At 31.3% G+C, this 16832-nt stretch overlaps 3 protein-coding genes across 3 annotated transcripts; 2 read left to right on the forward strand and 1 right to left on the reverse strand.

The window, feature by feature from the left end:
* Window positions 1–2770: 2770 nt before the first annotated feature.
* Window positions 2771–8656, forward strand: LOC101507926 (uncharacterized). The gene is made up of 5 exons (XM_004501221.4): window positions 2771–2952; window positions 3307–5597; window positions 6136–6256; window positions 7278–7334; window positions 7428–8656. The coding sequence occupies exons 2-5, from the start codon at window positions 3343–3345 to the stop codon at window positions 8364–8366; spliced, it is 3372 nt and encodes a 1123-aa protein (XP_004501278.1). The 5' UTR covers window positions 2771–2952; window positions 3307–3342; the 3' UTR covers window positions 8367–8656.
* A 107-nt stretch (window positions 8657–8763) lies between these two features.
* On the reverse strand, window positions 8764–11257 carry LOC101507610 (uncharacterized). Its single transcript, XM_004501220.4, has 3 exons — window positions 10698–11257; window positions 9784–10175; window positions 8764–9390 (listed from the first exon to the last, which is right to left on the reverse strand). Exons 1-3 carry the CDS (start codon window positions 10860–10862, stop codon window positions 8952–8954), a joined length of 996 nt encoding a protein of 331 aa, XP_004501277.1. The 5' UTR covers window positions 10863–11257; the 3' UTR covers window positions 8764–8951.
* A 1732-nt stretch (window positions 11258–12989) lies between these two features.
* On the forward strand, window positions 12990–16683 carry LOC101507302 (psbP domain-containing protein 5, chloroplastic). The gene is made up of 11 exons (XM_004501219.4): window positions 12990–13147; window positions 13229–13383; window positions 13476–13584; window positions 14241–14290; window positions 14480–14547; window positions 14628–14726; window positions 15516–15575; window positions 15838–15897; window positions 15990–16044; window positions 16318–16367; window positions 16478–16683. The coding sequence occupies exons 1-11, from the start codon at window positions 13098–13100 to the stop codon at window positions 16574–16576; spliced, it is 855 nt and encodes a 284-aa protein (XP_004501276.1). The 5' UTR covers window positions 12990–13097; the 3' UTR covers window positions 16577–16683.
* The last annotated feature ends 149 nt before the right edge of the window (window positions 16684–16832 follow it).

Consider the following 16832-nt stretch of genomic DNA (forward strand, 5'->3'; position numbering starts at 1 on the left):
ATAATAATAATAATAATAATAATAATAATAATAATAATAATAATAATAATAATAATAATAATAATAATAATAATAATAATAATAATAATAATAATAATAATAACAACAACAATAATAACAATAAATAAAAATAATAAATAAAAATAATAAAATTATTTTAATAAATAAAATTATATAAATATAATAAAACAAAATATATTTAATTAAAAAAAAACATCAAAATTATATGTGTTAAAACAAATAACGTGTTATATTATTTTAACAACTCCCACCTAATTTGTAGATAAGTTAGCAACTTAACAACTCTCCTCTAATTTTTGTTATGATCTAATAAAAAAAAAGTAAATTATATTAATAATAATAAATAAAATATATTAAATTAAAGAAAAAAAACATAAATGTGAATGAATATTTTTCAATATCTTTATACGTCGTTATTTTTTTATTCAATTTAATATATTTTGTTTGATTTTATTAATACAATTTATTATTATTATTATTATTATTATTATTATTATTATCATTATTATTTATTTATTAGATCTAGAGAAAAGATAAAATTGTTAATAAAATACAATTAAATTACTAATTTATCTACAAGATAAGAGAAAATTGTTAAAATAATATAACATTTGTTTTGATATATTTACTCAATCACATTAATTTTGATGTATTTTTTTTTCTATTAGATGTATTTTTTTGTTAATATAATTTTGTTTTTTTAAATATTTTTTATTTATTAAATTAACAACTATTTTTTTATTGAAATAAAAAAAAATTATAGATGGTCACATGTTGAGAATGCAAATTTTTTCAGTAAAAAATTATCATTCACATAATCTTAGAATAATACGCGACTATATGAAATAAATAAAAAAATTATATAAATTTTAAGGTAAAATATAATAAAGAATTTTAAATAAAAATATAATATTAATAAAAAAATCAGGATTTTTTATGTGAGATTTTTTCCTGTGATATTTTCGGTGCTGTCCCAAAGTTATAAACATAAAACATTTAATTTGTGATATTCTTCATCACCTGTATATTGACGGTTTATTCATTCTTTTCACAGTTCATCGAAACTTAAGAAACTACAAGCTCCCCATAAAAAAAAAAAAGGAAAAACTACAAGCTCATCTCACAACTATCAGGGTAATGGTTAAATTAATTTTGGTATAAGGTAATGGTTAGATTTTTTAAACTTGAAAAATAATTATTAAATCTTGAACGAGATTTAATATTTAACAAATAATAAAAGATACCGGGTAAAAAAAAATAATTTTGCGTTATCATCAGCATGCCATCATAAAACAGTATTAAGATATGTTTCAATAACATATTTGCATCATACACATTCAAGTTTTAAAATGTATACCAATGTAAATAAAGTGTACTGGAATAAGAATTTTGTAACCAATAAAACAAAGTCCAATTCATATTGATATTGAGTTTCAAATAATTTACACTTTATAGAACGATAATAATTATGTTAATTATTTTTTTTGAATTTATTTATTATAAAAACTTGTATTTATAAAAAAAATAAAGAAAAGTTATTTTTATTATATATTTTAATTTATAACAGTTTCATTAATTAAAAAAATTGTTATTTAAAAAATCAAAATGCCATTTCAGTCTGATTGCATTAAAATTATCAACTTCTTTTATTTTTGATTTTTTTAAATTAAATTATGTTTGGAAACATTTGTAATTTTATTTAAATAAATAAATGAAAACTGATTTTAGTTTGCATTAAATTTTGATCAAATCATTTTGCAATTAAAATTATTTATTACATTATACTCCTAAAACAACTAAAGTATTATTTTATTCTGAATGCATTAAAACGTTTGCAATTTTTTGAAAACAACTAAAATATTTCAAACGTTTTCGTTTTTATTTAAAACAACTAAAATATCATTTTAGAAATGTTACCAATTTTTTATTTAAAATATTTTTATTGAAATTTATTCAAAAACTCTATTATTTTGATTTAAAAAATAAAAAGCCATCTTCTGTCTGAATGCATTAAATTTTTATCAATTTATTTTATATTTTTCTTGTGTCCATTTTATTTATAAAAAAAAAAACTAAAATGTCATTGTTGTTTGAATGCATTAGTTTTTTAATCAATAATAAAATTTCAAAAACTTTGAATTATTTCATATATTTCACAATTTTTATTAAATTATATTTCAAATTTTTTGACTGCATTAAAATTTTCTCATTAACGTTTTTGTTTGTCAATAAATTTTTAAAAAATTGACAAGATACAATTTTTTGTCAAAAAAATAAAAATAAAAATTTGAATACCTATCACAATATGAAAATTATGTAATAATCTTATGAGTATAACATGATTTGTTCATTCACTCTGTAAAAAACATTTGATTTGTTCTTTTGTAAAAAATACTTAACTTTGTTTTTTACTCAAAATACATAATTTCTTTAAATATGAGAATAATGTCCTGTAACAAAATACAAAAAGAAAATAAACAATTTCCTAATAGAGAAACTTGATTTGTAAAAAAAAAAGTATAAAATGATTTAGTTGATTTTGTAAAAAAAAAATGATTTGTTTTTGGTGATAAAAAATGAATAACAAGAAACTAAGTTGATATACGCGTATTTTTTCCAAAAAAATAAATAAAATAATGTACGGTGTATCAACTAGATTCGCTTAACTTGATTTTTTAATTTAAATTTAAAAAAGAAGAAAAATAGTTTTGTGCAACGCTGCGTTTAAGGGATATACGTGATAGAAGAATCAGGAACGTGAGAAGCGGCTGATATTGGGTTAGAGTTAGAGAGAGTAGTTGTTCTTATTTCTTCCGATATCGTTATCGTCTTCTTCTTCCAACCAATCTTCTCTTAGGGTTTCTACTCTCCTCTTAGGGTTTTTACTGTTCGCCATAACATTCGTAGATCGCACAATTTTCCCTTTCCAAGGTAACTTATTCGATTCATTTCATTCTAATTCCAATTGTTCACCTCTTTCGTTCTAAGAACTAACACTTGCTGATTTATTTGTGGAAAATTTGCACGTCTTATTCATTTTTTATTTTGTTTTATTCAATTCACGATTTGTTGGTTTTATTTGATTTGATCGGTGCTTAGGGCTCTTCACTGTGTGATTGTTATTAGAGTGAATAAACACTTAGTTTTGGATATTATTTTGTTTTTTTTTTTCGAATGGAAGATTGTTAAAGTGGTTTCTATGGTTATGTGATTTGAGTATATGTTGATGAATTGAATTGGCTTGTAACGTGTTGTGAAAGTGTGATGTGAACTATTTTATTTCAGGTGTGTTTTGTTTGTGTTCTATATGGTTGGTGATAAATGCTAATGGTTGGAATGTCGAACAATTTGGTTTCGGAGCCAATTACCAGCAAGCAGATGGCTCAACTGGAGCCGATTATGAACAGAGTTGATTCGTCGGGTAGACAGATGGAAATGGGACTATTGCGTCCTGTGTCCAGTGATTCCATGTCACAGCATCGGGGAACCTCAAATGGTGAACCGATGTCTTTAGGCTTACCACTTTCTAACCGGCAGAATGGCCGTGTAGAAGTGCAGGATGGTAATATGGGAATGCATCGGCTTCTTCTGCCGAACAAACAATCCATGCAAATGGGGATGATGTCAAATCATTTGGGGCCACATCAATTGTCAGCCGCTCATAAGCGGAAAGCAGCAACAGAACTGTCTTCCGGTAAGAGGGGGGCACCAATAGGACCCAGGCCTTGGGTGCAGCAAGGATCCAACAAAGGTTCTCCACAGATGCAATCCCCATCAAATGCTTCTAGGATGCAGCATTCGGCAGCATCTAGTAAGAGAAAAGCACAAATGGATTCCACCAACAAATCTGGGACTCCTCGGTCGTCAAATTCTAAAAGTCAGAATGCACAGATGAAAGGATCCTCCAAGGTTCAAACTGAATCATCTGAGAGTGTTAGGTCTAAGATGAGAGAGTCATTAGCTACTGCTCTGGCGTTGGTATCCCAGCAAGATAAACCTCCGGTCTTAAGTGATAATAAACCAAACCATACTGCCAACAGCTCACAATGTGCTGGTTCAGCATCCGCATCCGCTGACACTGCTCCGGAGCAAAGGCAGGAAATTTGTCAATCTGTTAATTCCTCTTTTTCTGTGGCTGGTTCCGTTGACCATGTGATGGGAGAGCACATGAATAGTACATCTGGTGAAGATTTTTCTGAGAAACCCAAGTATTATGAATCGGGATTCCCAAATGTGTCAAACAGTGAAGATATACTGAGTTCTGATAAGCAAGATTTCCAGTCTAGCTACATTTTGACTACTGATGATGTTCCTTTCAGTGACAGTTTCTTTGTGAAAGATGAACTTTTGCAGGGAAATGGTCTGTCCTGGGTATTATCTGATATTGTGGACATGGAAGATCAAAGGGAAAGTCAAACTGTTATAGAGAAGAAATTGGAACCCGAGGAAGCAGGTGGAGTTTGTAGGGAAGTGGTCCCTTTACCTGAACTTTTAGCATCAAGGATAGAAGCAGAGCTCTTCAAACTGTTTGGAGGTGTGAATAAGAAATACAAAGAGAAGGGAAGGTCTCTTTTGTTCAACTTGAAAGATCGCAATAATCCTGAACTCAGAGAAAGGGTTATGTTTGGTAAAATTGCTCCAGAACAATTATGTTCCATGACTGCAGAAGAACTTGCTTCAAAGGAGCTTTCTGAGTGGCGGATAGCCAAGGCCGAGGAGCTTGCTCAAATGGTGGTTTTACCTGATTCAGATGTTGATATTAGACGCCTAGTCAGGAAAACACATAAAGGTGAATTTCAAGTAGAAGTTGAACATGAAGACAATGTTCCAGTGGCAGAGGTGTCTGGTGGTACCACATCCATTGCTCGAAGCCAAACAGTTAAAAAGGACGTGGAAGCCACTTCGTCTCCCAAACCTGATGTAAGCAAAAGCAATGTAAACAATATCAATGAAAAAAGCAACTTACAGACGGATAATCAATTTTCCATTACCATTTCTTCCAATGATGGGACTGATCCAATGCAAGGGCTTATGACAGATGATGCATTAAAGGACCCTGACTTTCTTCCACCAATTGTATCTCTTGATGAATTCATGGAATCCCTTGATTCTGAGCCACCGTTTGAAAACTTACCTGTAGAGTCTGGAAAAGCACCTATCTCAGACAAGGATGTTTCTGGGGTTGGATCTAAATCCAAATCTTCTGATTTAACTCCAAGCGATGTCAGTGCTAATAAGTCAGATAAGCTTCAAAACACACTTTTAAGCACATATGATGAAGAGGAAAAAAAAGCTAATGCAGAATCAGGGTCCATTTTGTCTGATACAAAACACGGTGAAAGTCAATCTGACATGAATCTGACTGATGGTCATACCAAGGAAATGTCAATCGATGGCACAAAGTCAATTTCCAGTGATGCTAAGTTGAGAGCCAGTCAGTTGCACACAGAAGAGAAATATGGCAAGGAAAATGCATATTCAAAAACTACAGCCCCCATTAAGGGTGAGTGCTTCTGGGAGGGAATGCTTCAGCCGAATATCTCAACCACTGATTCAGTCATAAGCATCTTCAAAAGGTAGTCTACTAACAGTTTTGAGTACATTTTCACGATAATTGTTCCTTTGCTCTGAACTCAATCCTAATAATGTGATAACTTACGGAGACAATACTATTTAATAGTTGCCCTTCAATTTTTTAGCTTCTTTTAAGCAGCTAGCTTCAGTTATGTTTTAGAGCAATTCGATTATAGAAGATTGTTGTTGTTTCGGACAACTTTCTTAAATGTTAAGTAGTCATGTTTATTTCAGAGTATATATAATTATTTTGTGCTTTTCGATGCCTTCTGTGTCTATACAAACAATCCCAAAGGTGGCTTTTAAATAGCGTTTTCTGGTTATCTCAAAAAAGGTGAAAGATTTTAAAAATTAGATTGATCTTTTTTGTTAGGAGAGGTCTATGCTGCGGGGTTGATGTGTTACATAAAAAACCATTTCGATTCTTTTTTCTTATTTCACCGAAAAAATTATAGTTTTGATATGTACTGTTTGAAGAGGATTAATATTTCTGTTGTGTTTTTTTCCGTTTTCTGATATTACATTATACTCCTTGTGAAGCGGTGAAAAAACTTCTGCCAAAGATTGGCCTGGGTTTCTCGAAATCAAGGGAAGGGTTCGACTGGATGCATTTGAAAAATTTCTGCTACAGCTTCCACAGTCAAGAACTCGTGCCATCATGGTATCTCAAGTTTTCTTTTGTTGTGCTAGACTTGTATATTGTCTGTTTATCTCACCAGCCATATATAGAGCAATGATTAAAAATGAAAAAAAAAATGTTGCAGCTCGATGCTAATTTTTTCTTTTCATCACATGTTTAAACGATAGCATTGCAAGTTCCACAGTGTGCTTTCCTCTTTTCATTTATTGATGAGATGAAGAAGTAAGGAGAGTGGTTGGTGGTTATATATGATTAATGACACAGTTTTTAAGGCTGCTAGGATGAAACAATGAAAACGTGTTATGGGGAAGGAAAAAAAATTGTGATTTATATGAATTTTTGTTTAAAAAAAATCAGGGAAGGGGGAAATTATTATTATTGATTGTTATTTTACAATCATCCTTGAAGAAATTTGAACTATGTTGTTTGAGATTACAAGATCAAACTCTTATTGTTATGTTGTTTGAGATTACAAGATCAAACTCTTATTGTTGGACAAGGGATTTGTATAATTTGTAAAGTAATTTGTCAACGTTAAATTGAAATACAAATTTGACAATTTTTTTTGTTGGCGAATACACTAAGATGTCTGGCAACTGGAGTAAAACAGTTTCTCGTCTTTTTGGCATGTGTTTTTACAACAAGCACGCAATCACAGAAACACACATACACTTGTATGAAACATTTTGGCATCTAAAAAAATGGGGTGAAAATTTTTAATAACGAGTATCTAGGAGATATATGAAAAAATCTCCTAGCAGACTCTCCTATTTTATAGGAGGTGGGAGGGTACAGAACCGACTTCTAAGTTTGTTGACTTGTTCGTATGAGATGCATATGTTACAACTTAGAATATAGACGAGTTCAGTTAGCTAGTTTGAATATATTGAAGCCACCTTTTTTATTTGGATATTATCTTATTGATTGAGACCCGTGTATCTAATTATAACTTGTTGTGCACTTAACTTTACTTTTGGGCTATGTATAGTTAAAATGTTTCTTTCTGTAAAAGATAAAGTAACAAGGTTTCTTTGTATGGCAGGTTTCACATTTTGTTTCCAAAGGGTTGACACCTGAGGAGCAATCAACTCTCCGCGAGGTAATGATGATTATTACTATTAGACTCTGGTTAATTGTCCTATTATTTTTATCTGTGGATTGTTTCTTATATGTTAAATGATTTTGCATGTAGGTGGCTGACTCGTACATTGTGGACGAGAGAGTTGGATTTGCGGAACCTGTGCCTGGAGTTGAACTTTACTTTTGCCCACCTCATAAGAATACAGTTGAAATGCTCAGCAAGATACTTCCAAAGGAACAAATTGAGGCAGTTAAATCTATTGATAATGGTCTAATTGGTTTTATTGTATGGAGAAAAACTAATATAACTTCTATATCTCCCACTGCGCAATCACACCACAAACATAGCTCTAAAAAACCGTACTTGAGTAGAAGACAGCAAGAAACTAACGTAAATGCCAATTCTACCCATAAAGTAGCGCCCTCTACGGGCTTTAAGACCACCGAGAGTGCACTACCAGATGATGATGATGAGGATGATGTTCCTCCTGGATTTGGGCCACCGGTAGCCCGGGTCGAGGATGACCTCCCAGAGTTTAATTTTTCGGGTAGTTCAATTCCATCATCACATTTGGTTCAAAAACCTATGGGACCAACTATGGTCCCATCTCACTCGGTTAACCAAACACCATCACGTCCTGCACAACAAATGAGGGAACTTGTACACAAATATGGTCAAAACAAAACAAATGTATCTTCAGTAAACTGGCCGGACAAATTTGGGGGATCAATTCAACCTTGGAATGATGATGATGATGATATACCTGAATGGCAACCTCAATTGAGTCAGAATCAGTTTCCTCCACAACAAACAATGCATAATTTTCATCTTAGACCTCACATTGTGAATCAATCATTTGCTGGTTTACCCCAGCAGCAAATTATGCCGACACAATATCTGCAAACCCCTATGAATGTGACGCATGTCCAAAGAAATTTTGGCCCTCAGTGGGGTGCTTCTATTCAGGGTAACAATATACAACAAAACAGTGCACCACCCTATGGAACACCTGCATGGTCTCAACATGTTTCTAGAAATAGGGGACTTTAGTTTCTTTCATTTCAGTTCCTTTTAGTATAATTATTATTTTTTGATCTCTTTTTTACGTCTGTAGCTATGTAAACTTATGATAGTGTCAGGTTGTTTTCATCTTTTTGTAACACCGTTACCTTGTAGAGGCAATACTAGATCGAGCGAATGACTTCTCTTCTCTTCTCTTCTCCTCTCCTGTTTTAGTTTGTCACAGCAAGTGCAAGTGTTGCACTTGCGGTGAATAAATATGATGGCCGATACAGTACTCGTTTAGTTTTATTTTAACATAGTTTTAAATTTCTTCCGTACATTAGTTATGTTGTACTATGTTGTTTATGTAATTGCAACACATGTGAGTGTGACTTGTGCAATGTTTCGTAGACTTTTGGACATACGTTGATATATTCTACGAAAGTTGTCTTAAGTCGCCCAGTAGAATTAATCATTTTACCAAGAATATACAACAATGGGAAGGGTCACGTACAGTACTCATGTTAGTGTTACACCAAAAAATATGTACGGAAAGTTACAAATCATCAAGAAAATGACGCATGAAAAAGGAAACAAACACTGAGAATTGGATAAAAAAGTTATAATCCATCATCAACCTCCCAATGCCCGCTTTAGTCCAGCACGTTGTTCTGGTGTCAATTTTGTAGGAAACTTAACTTCAAAAATAATCTTCAAATCACCCCTATGACCAGGCTCTTTAGTTATTGGCATTCCTTCATTAGCAACAACAAACTCATAACCAGGACTAACAATGTCTTTCACCGGGACGCATAAACTACGTTTGTCTAGTGTTTTAAGATACACCGAAGTTCCTCCAATAGCCTCTGCAAGTGTTATGCTTTGGTTCACAATGAGATCATTTCCATCTCTCTTGAACAATTCATGAGGCTTCTCATCAATCACAAATACTAGGTCTGCTGGTAGTTGATTTTTTTGTTGATTCCCTTTATCTGGAAATGTAATCTTTGTCCCTTTTTTCCATCCTGGTTTTACTTCAATGCTTAATATCTCTGCATCTTTAATTTCCTTTCTGCAATTTTTGCCATTATAAACAAAGAATCCTTAGAACGATTGACACGTGCAATTAAAACTAAAAATAACAAGAACTACCACAAAATAAAGGTCAAGATAAATTGGATTCTAATCCTCTACCGTTGCTGTACGGTGCAACATATTGTTAAATTTAGAGATAATCTCTCTAATTCTAATTTTAATAAATTTAGAGAGAATCTTCTACAGAGCAATACACTAGTTGTAGAAGATCTGCATTTTGAGATAAGATGGATTTGGATCCTCTACGGTTGTTATACTAGTGCATTGCGCTGTAGAAGATCCAAACACATAAGTTAAATGGATTCTTTGCGATTGGTACACACCAGTGTAGTAACGTCGTAGAGGATCCAAATTAGATGAATGAACGTACCCGTATGCATCCATTATAGTCCTTGAGATCTTCATTTTCCTTTTAGATCCAGAATACAACTCCTCCAAGCTACAAGCCAATTTGGTTTCCACAGGTGGCGGTTTCTTCGGCATAGTTGCTCTTTCGCTATGTGTTCTAAAATTGAAGTCATTTCCGCTGAATCCACTAAATGCACCTCCTCCTGCACCACCATCAGATGGGAATCTCTTTGACCTACCTGGTCCAGATGATCCAAAATTCAAAGGACTACTTCCAAAGAATTCTGCAAAGATATCCTCTGCACTTCTTGAAGAAAAACCACTTGTTGACTCATTTTCTGGTGGTGGCCTATCTTTCAACCCTTGCTCTCCAAGTTGATCATAAACCATCCTTCTTTGAGGATCACTCAATACCTGAAATTCATCAAATTTTCTCAAAATTGATTATAAATTTATAGTGTTGTTACAAAGCAAGAGAAACAATACCATGAAGTTCCCATTTCTTTTGAAAAATTAACATATAAAAATTGAGTAGTATTTGACCTATAAAACACATTCAAAAGGTTCATTTTCATCATCTAATTTGTTTACATACTTTGATGCATAATCCAAGCAGAACAACCCTCAAATTTGACCATTCATTTTATTTTTATTGTCACTAGGGTTTGAACCCTGATTTTGGTATCACAAAAGGTTCATTTTAATAAACTTATTAAACCCCTTAACTCAAACCAATTGAATTATTCATCCACAAATTTTATCATTCATTTATTACCATACCATGAAAATAAAACTAAACCACCTCTTTGTCTATTTCAATTTCACAATCATATCAACATTCCAAACCTTTATATAATAAAATTACATGTTATAATAAGAAACTTAAACGAAAATAGAGAAAAAGATAGAAAATAAAGATGAAAATGATTTAGTTACCGCATAAGCCTCAGAGATTTGTTTGAAATTGGCTTCAGCTTCTTTTTTGTTGGTGGGGTTCTTGTCAGGATGCCATTTCATAGCCAATTTTCTATATGCTTTCTTCAAATCATCTTCTGTAGCATTTTTATACACCTTCAATATATTATAATAATCCACACCCATTTTTTTTTTCTTCTTTAAAAATCTGAATCAATTTTGCAAATTTACAATAAGAATCTTGAGATTTAGATTCTTTTCGTAGACACCCAGATTATAAAATCAATCATTCGTTTTGCAAAGTTGATTACTTTTTCATTGAATATGAAGTGCAATGAACAAACACGTTCAAAAGAACAAAATGATCAATAGAAAGGAAACAAAAATTGCTTAATTAAACAATTGAGAAATCTGATAATTGATGAATGAATTGAAATGTAACGTTTTATGGGTTTTCAGATTTAGAGATTTTTGTTTGCCTTTCTATTGAAAAAGATTTGAATATTGCAGCGCCACGTTTCCGTGTGCATGCAATATTGTTAACAAACCAAGAACTCTAACCAAAAAATTTGGATCATACAAAATTACGAGTACTTGAGGGTCTATTTAAGAAAAAATAAATAATATTTAATATTTTAGTTATTAAATTATTTATATTTTTCTCTCTCATAAATTCTCAAATACTTTGATGGATCCAAAATTGAAAATTATAACAAAGTCCGATATATATTTTGGTCAATTAGGCTACTATCTTCACTAATTGACTAATAAGAAGAATATAATCTTTATAATTTTTCATAAATTTTTTTTGATAAAAAATATAATATTTTAAATAGGTAAATGATGGTATATTTTTTATAGTATAAATAATGTTAATTTATTAGTGAATTTACTTTTTGATGTACAAAAATTTAGTTTAGTTGGTTCCACATGTTTATAGAATATAAACTAAATTGTTATCGACTAGATCAGTATGCGTCTATGAGAATATTATATAAAGTGAGACAATAGAATAATTGAAAAATTTATTAATTTAATTAATAATATTAATATTTATTTATAGAAAAAAATTCGTGTTCATGTAAGGTCCTTGGGCATTAATTTTTTTGAGTGCATTAAGCTAAAATAGAAAGAAAAAAAAAACAGAAACAAATAAATTGTGTAAAGAAAAAACAGAAACAAATAAATTGTGTAAAAAAAAAAAGAAAAAAAGAGAGACGCTAACAACTCATTTTTCAATACACACTTTCTATTTTTTTTATCGGTTAGAATTTATATGAACTATTCCTACCATGTAAATTCATATAAATTTAATGAGACTTATAATAGATAATACAGTGTATTTGTAAACATTACTCAACCAGAATTTTGGAGTGTTTCCCTTCAAGGATTAGGTGGTTTGTTTTTCTGCTACGTGATACCACTAGATTGACCACCAACAAACTTTTCTGAGTTTTCTTGAGATCTTGTGTTTATGGTTTTGTTATTGTATTTTTTTTGTCTTTATCTATTTTTTGTTTTGATCTCAAGTTTAGCTTATTTTAAGATTGCTCTCGTGTAGGAAAAAGTGTTTTGAGTGGTGATTTAAGACCTCTGTCAACCAATTTCTCTTCATCATTCAACAAATTATTTATTCACATATAACGAATTTAACCAATTTTATACTCGATCTATACATCTAAAAGTGATTATCCCTAGTTCACTTATCATATATGGAGAAAAAAAATCACTTGACTACTTGAATTAAGTGATTGTTTGGTAATGGTCTTTTGAATTCTAATTAGTCAAAGTTTATTTATGTCCAAAGCTTGATTAACTTTAAATAGTTGTGTTGTTTATAAAACGTGGATGGGAAATATGATAACACATCCTGTTTTCCTTTGCTTGTAATTTCTTTTTCTAATCTAACGAATGAAGTATAAGATTACACTTTAAAATTAAGTGATGAATGCATTTAATAAATGATTAAGAAATAGAGACAATATAACTTTTTCAATTACAAATATTCTAAATTCATATTTCCTCCATTTGATAATAATTGATCTAATTGTAACAAAAAAGAAATCGTCTCAAAAATGAATAATTCTTTCAATTTTTAATATACTTTTTTTTAAATTATCTTATTTTTTTACTATGCATTTATGATATAAATAATACACTAATCACTAACAAAAATAATTTGATAAAAATAATATTATTATTTTTCATTTATATAATTTTTTGAATAGTTGTGAAAATGAGGAGAAATTAGATTAATACATATAGAATTTCTTTTATGATTTAAGAAGAGTAATAATTAAATAATAATAATAATAAAAAAAAAAGAAGGTGGTGAAAGTGAGATAATGTTATAGGAGAGTTGATGGAATTAGAAGGAGCAGAGAGAGAGAGAGAAGTGAGAAAGAGTTAACAAGAAGAAGAATGGTTGTACAGTCTCTATGTCTCTCTCCTTCGAACAACCTTATCTTCAGGTATTCACTCTCTTACTTCTTCTTCCATTTCTTTCTATATTAACAACTATAACCCATTCATTACTATAATATTCTCATCAGGAACAACAACAACAACACTACAAAGGTAATCCTTAACCAAACCAAATCCGAACACAGAAGGGACTTTTCTTCATCTTCTCAAACCACAATTTTCAGAAGGGATTTGGTACTCTTAGGCCTCACTTCTCTATCTCTAACATGCCCTCCATTTTCTGGTCTCTCTCTCTCTCTTTAATTTGCTGCTAGAATTGAATTGAGACACATTTGCTTTATCAACATAATAATTCTTTCCTACTTTCTCTTGCAGTTACTCTTGCTGAAGAAGAACCAAAAGTGGCTTCTTTTGTAGATGAAATCAATGCCTATTCTTATATCTACCCTGTTCAACTGCCCTCTAAAAAATTTGTCTTCAAATGGTATGTCAACTACCATATATGCATTTTATTTTCGGTCTCTTTTGTTTTTCACTTTTAATTGCAGAGCTGTCACATCATTTACCTTTTTTTCCAAGGTTTGTACTCTGTACATGAAATAGTGAGAACAGATTATCTTTAAATACATGATACAGATTGAAAACAAGGTGATAGTTTTGTAATTGAAATTGAAAATATAAAACTTTTTATGATATCAAAGAGACCCTTATTTCTTTGTTTATATTTGTTATGATCCCACTTTTATGGACAAAGTATTGTTTACTCTTTATGATGTCTTGGAGATATGTTAATGGCTAGTTATATGGTCGACATACTTATAATCTATGAAACACAAACACGACACTAACACATAGATACCGGTAATAATTTAAAAAAATAGAAGTGATTGCATGTAACTAGTTAGGTTGGGGCCATGTCGGACATTGGAACGCCTTTAATCCGAGGTGTTGGTGTTACATAGCTTATAATGATCCATTCAGCAATGTCAGTAATATGTTCAATAAACTTCTTGTCTCGATTGCTCTAACATTGTGTGCCATTGGAACTATAACTGAGTTAATTGGTTTACAACTCCACTTTCTGCCTGGAAATTTTTCCTCAATTGTTGTAGGAAGCTAACTCTTTCCATATATTTAAAGGGTAGAGTCCCGAAAGCCAGAACGATACTCATCGGCTGCACCACTTTCTCGTAAGTTTTATTGTCTTCCTTTGCAAGACAATCATTTTTTTTATCAAAGAATTTGAATTGAGATTGTGTTTCGTTGCAAACTTTTTTTGTTGTGCATCAAATTACTTTGATTTTTTGCATAATGATGATGGATGATTGCTTTGTAGTTTCCCTTTTCTGGATAAAAATTGCTCTGTAAATTCCATACAGCTAATGCACGGCTGCGTATTGTGTCTGAACGTGTTGATATCTTTGATAATCTCATCATTTCTGTCACGGTATTTCTCCAACCTCAGACTTGTTGCATCAAATTTATTTATGCATTCAATGCTTTATCAGTTTTTTGCATTAAATTCAGATAGGCCCTCCAAATTCAAGCCTTCTAAAAGAGAAGGATAAGAGCAAATGGACTGCAAAAAATGTTGCTGATTCAGTCTTAGCTGAAAAATCTTCACTGGTAACTTTTGCTCTTTTCTCTTGGAAATTTGCGCTCATGCTATTCTTATTGAAAAAGAAGTTATACTTATTGGAATCAATTCTTACCCCACAAGCAATAGCTAGTCATCACCCATTACCCACTAGAGCTTACTAAACCAAAAAGTATAACCTTAAACCAGATAAGCCATAATAAAATGATCACATGAAGACCAACATGTGGTTGATCTGAGTGGTAAGGGATTTGAGCACTTTAAGCTGGTCAAGGGTTAGATTTTTGACTCTTGCTATGGAGAAAATCTGGTTGGGAAGGGAGAACCCACCTTGTGTGCCCAACAGGTTTCTCGACGTCCAACAGAGAGTAGCCACTGACTTACAGTTGTGGATACTTCATATCTAAATCATGGTTATAAAAAAAAATGATCACATAAATACTGGATGACAGGTAAAACTTTTTAAGGTAGATGATAAGCTAACACGTTGAACAAATTTATCTGTTTTGAGTATTTTCACATACCAGAGTTAAAAATGGTGCTCTACATGGTTGAAATATAGTTGCCTTTTGTGGCGTAGCTTAAGCATTGAAATTACAAGTTTTGGCATAATATTGGATAGAGGAAAGAAGTGAAATGTAACATCCTATAAATATTTACATATTAATCAAGCCTTCTTAGCTTTTGGATGGTCATATTTGAAATGTCTTATATATGTTGCCGAGATCAATATGAATTCTAATGGTTTATTTGAGCAATTGTATATATAAGTTAACATAGCCTTCAAGTTTATTTCTGATATTGTCAATATTTTGCAGCGAGTTACTTCAAGTGAGCGCTCAGCTGAGAGTTCAGTTCTCGATGCACATTCTGATGAAGTAAGATTCATGCATAATCATTATTTATTGGTTTCCAACACACGCACACAAAAATGAACATGTAGCATCACATCACATATATGACTCTTTATTAAATGAATTTGATATAAAAAGATATCTTCAAATAAGAAAAGAAAAATCTCCCAAAACATGTTATTTGTTTGTTATGGTAATAAAAATATTTCAGAGATTGAAAATAGTGAAGCATTTACATATTTTAGATCAAGTGTATGTATTGTTGAGCTTATCTGTGTCCTCACAGATTGATGGTGAGCCTTACTGGTATTATGAATACCTTATTCGTAAATCGCCTAATACAATGGTATGTATTTACTCTTGGTGCATTTTCTCTTTTGGGGAAGTTGTTGTATATGTGACTTTTTTACTTTGGAATTGTGTATGATGTTTGTACAGTCTGAAGAATCGGGAATTTACCGGCATTATCTTGGTTCAACAGCAGAAAGAGATGGTATACCCTCTCAAATTATTGCTACTGTAGTACTGCAAACATGCATGCATACATTATATCTATCTTATGCATTATAATGTTAATTTGTCCCAGTCTGCATAAAATTGCTTGAAAGCTCCTGTTGAAAATCATTTTTTTCCTCTCCCATTCAATGAGAGCCATTCTTGTTCTGAACATAAAAGGAAAGATCCAAAGAAAAATAATATTTGTATTGGTATTGATTTTTAGAAATTCGCGTAAGTATCAACTTTTATTAATTGTGTTTGATTGCAGGTTATTTGTACTCCATCAGTGCTTCAACCCTCAGCCCACAGTGGAAAAGTGTACTACTCACTCACTCACTCTCTTTCATCAATATCTTTTTATCTAATAATTTTATTATTATTTTTTCCTTTTTTTTTAAACCTTAACATTCTAATAATTTTTTATGCAGATGGGGCCTTTATTTGAAAAGACAGTGAGTTCATTCCGCCTTGTCAGTCCAACAGAAAATTATGTTCCCCCATTCAAAGATCCCTGGAGATTTTGGTGAAAACTCAAATTTTGTTCTAATTGTATTCATGTAGTAACCCTTTGTGTGGTGAAATTCATGTAACCATATTATGTCATTTGAAGAGCAAAATTTTAAACGGCGTCTCATATTCATCGTTATTATTTCAGTAATTTCCTACTCAAATGATCTAATACTATTTATCTTTAACATATATCTCTTTAGATAAAAACCCTTTTTAGAGATTGGTGATGGCAACAATTAAATCTTTAAATACATAGTCATGGTGGTCCTAATT

This window comes from Cicer arietinum, chromosome 5 (genome assembly GCF_000331145.2).
Source record: "Cicer arietinum cultivar CDC Frontier isolate Library 1 chromosome 5, Cicar.CDCFrontier_v2.0, whole genome shotgun sequence".
Classification (NCBI taxonomy): Eukaryota; Viridiplantae; Streptophyta; class Magnoliopsida; order Fabales; family Fabaceae; genus Cicer; species Cicer arietinum.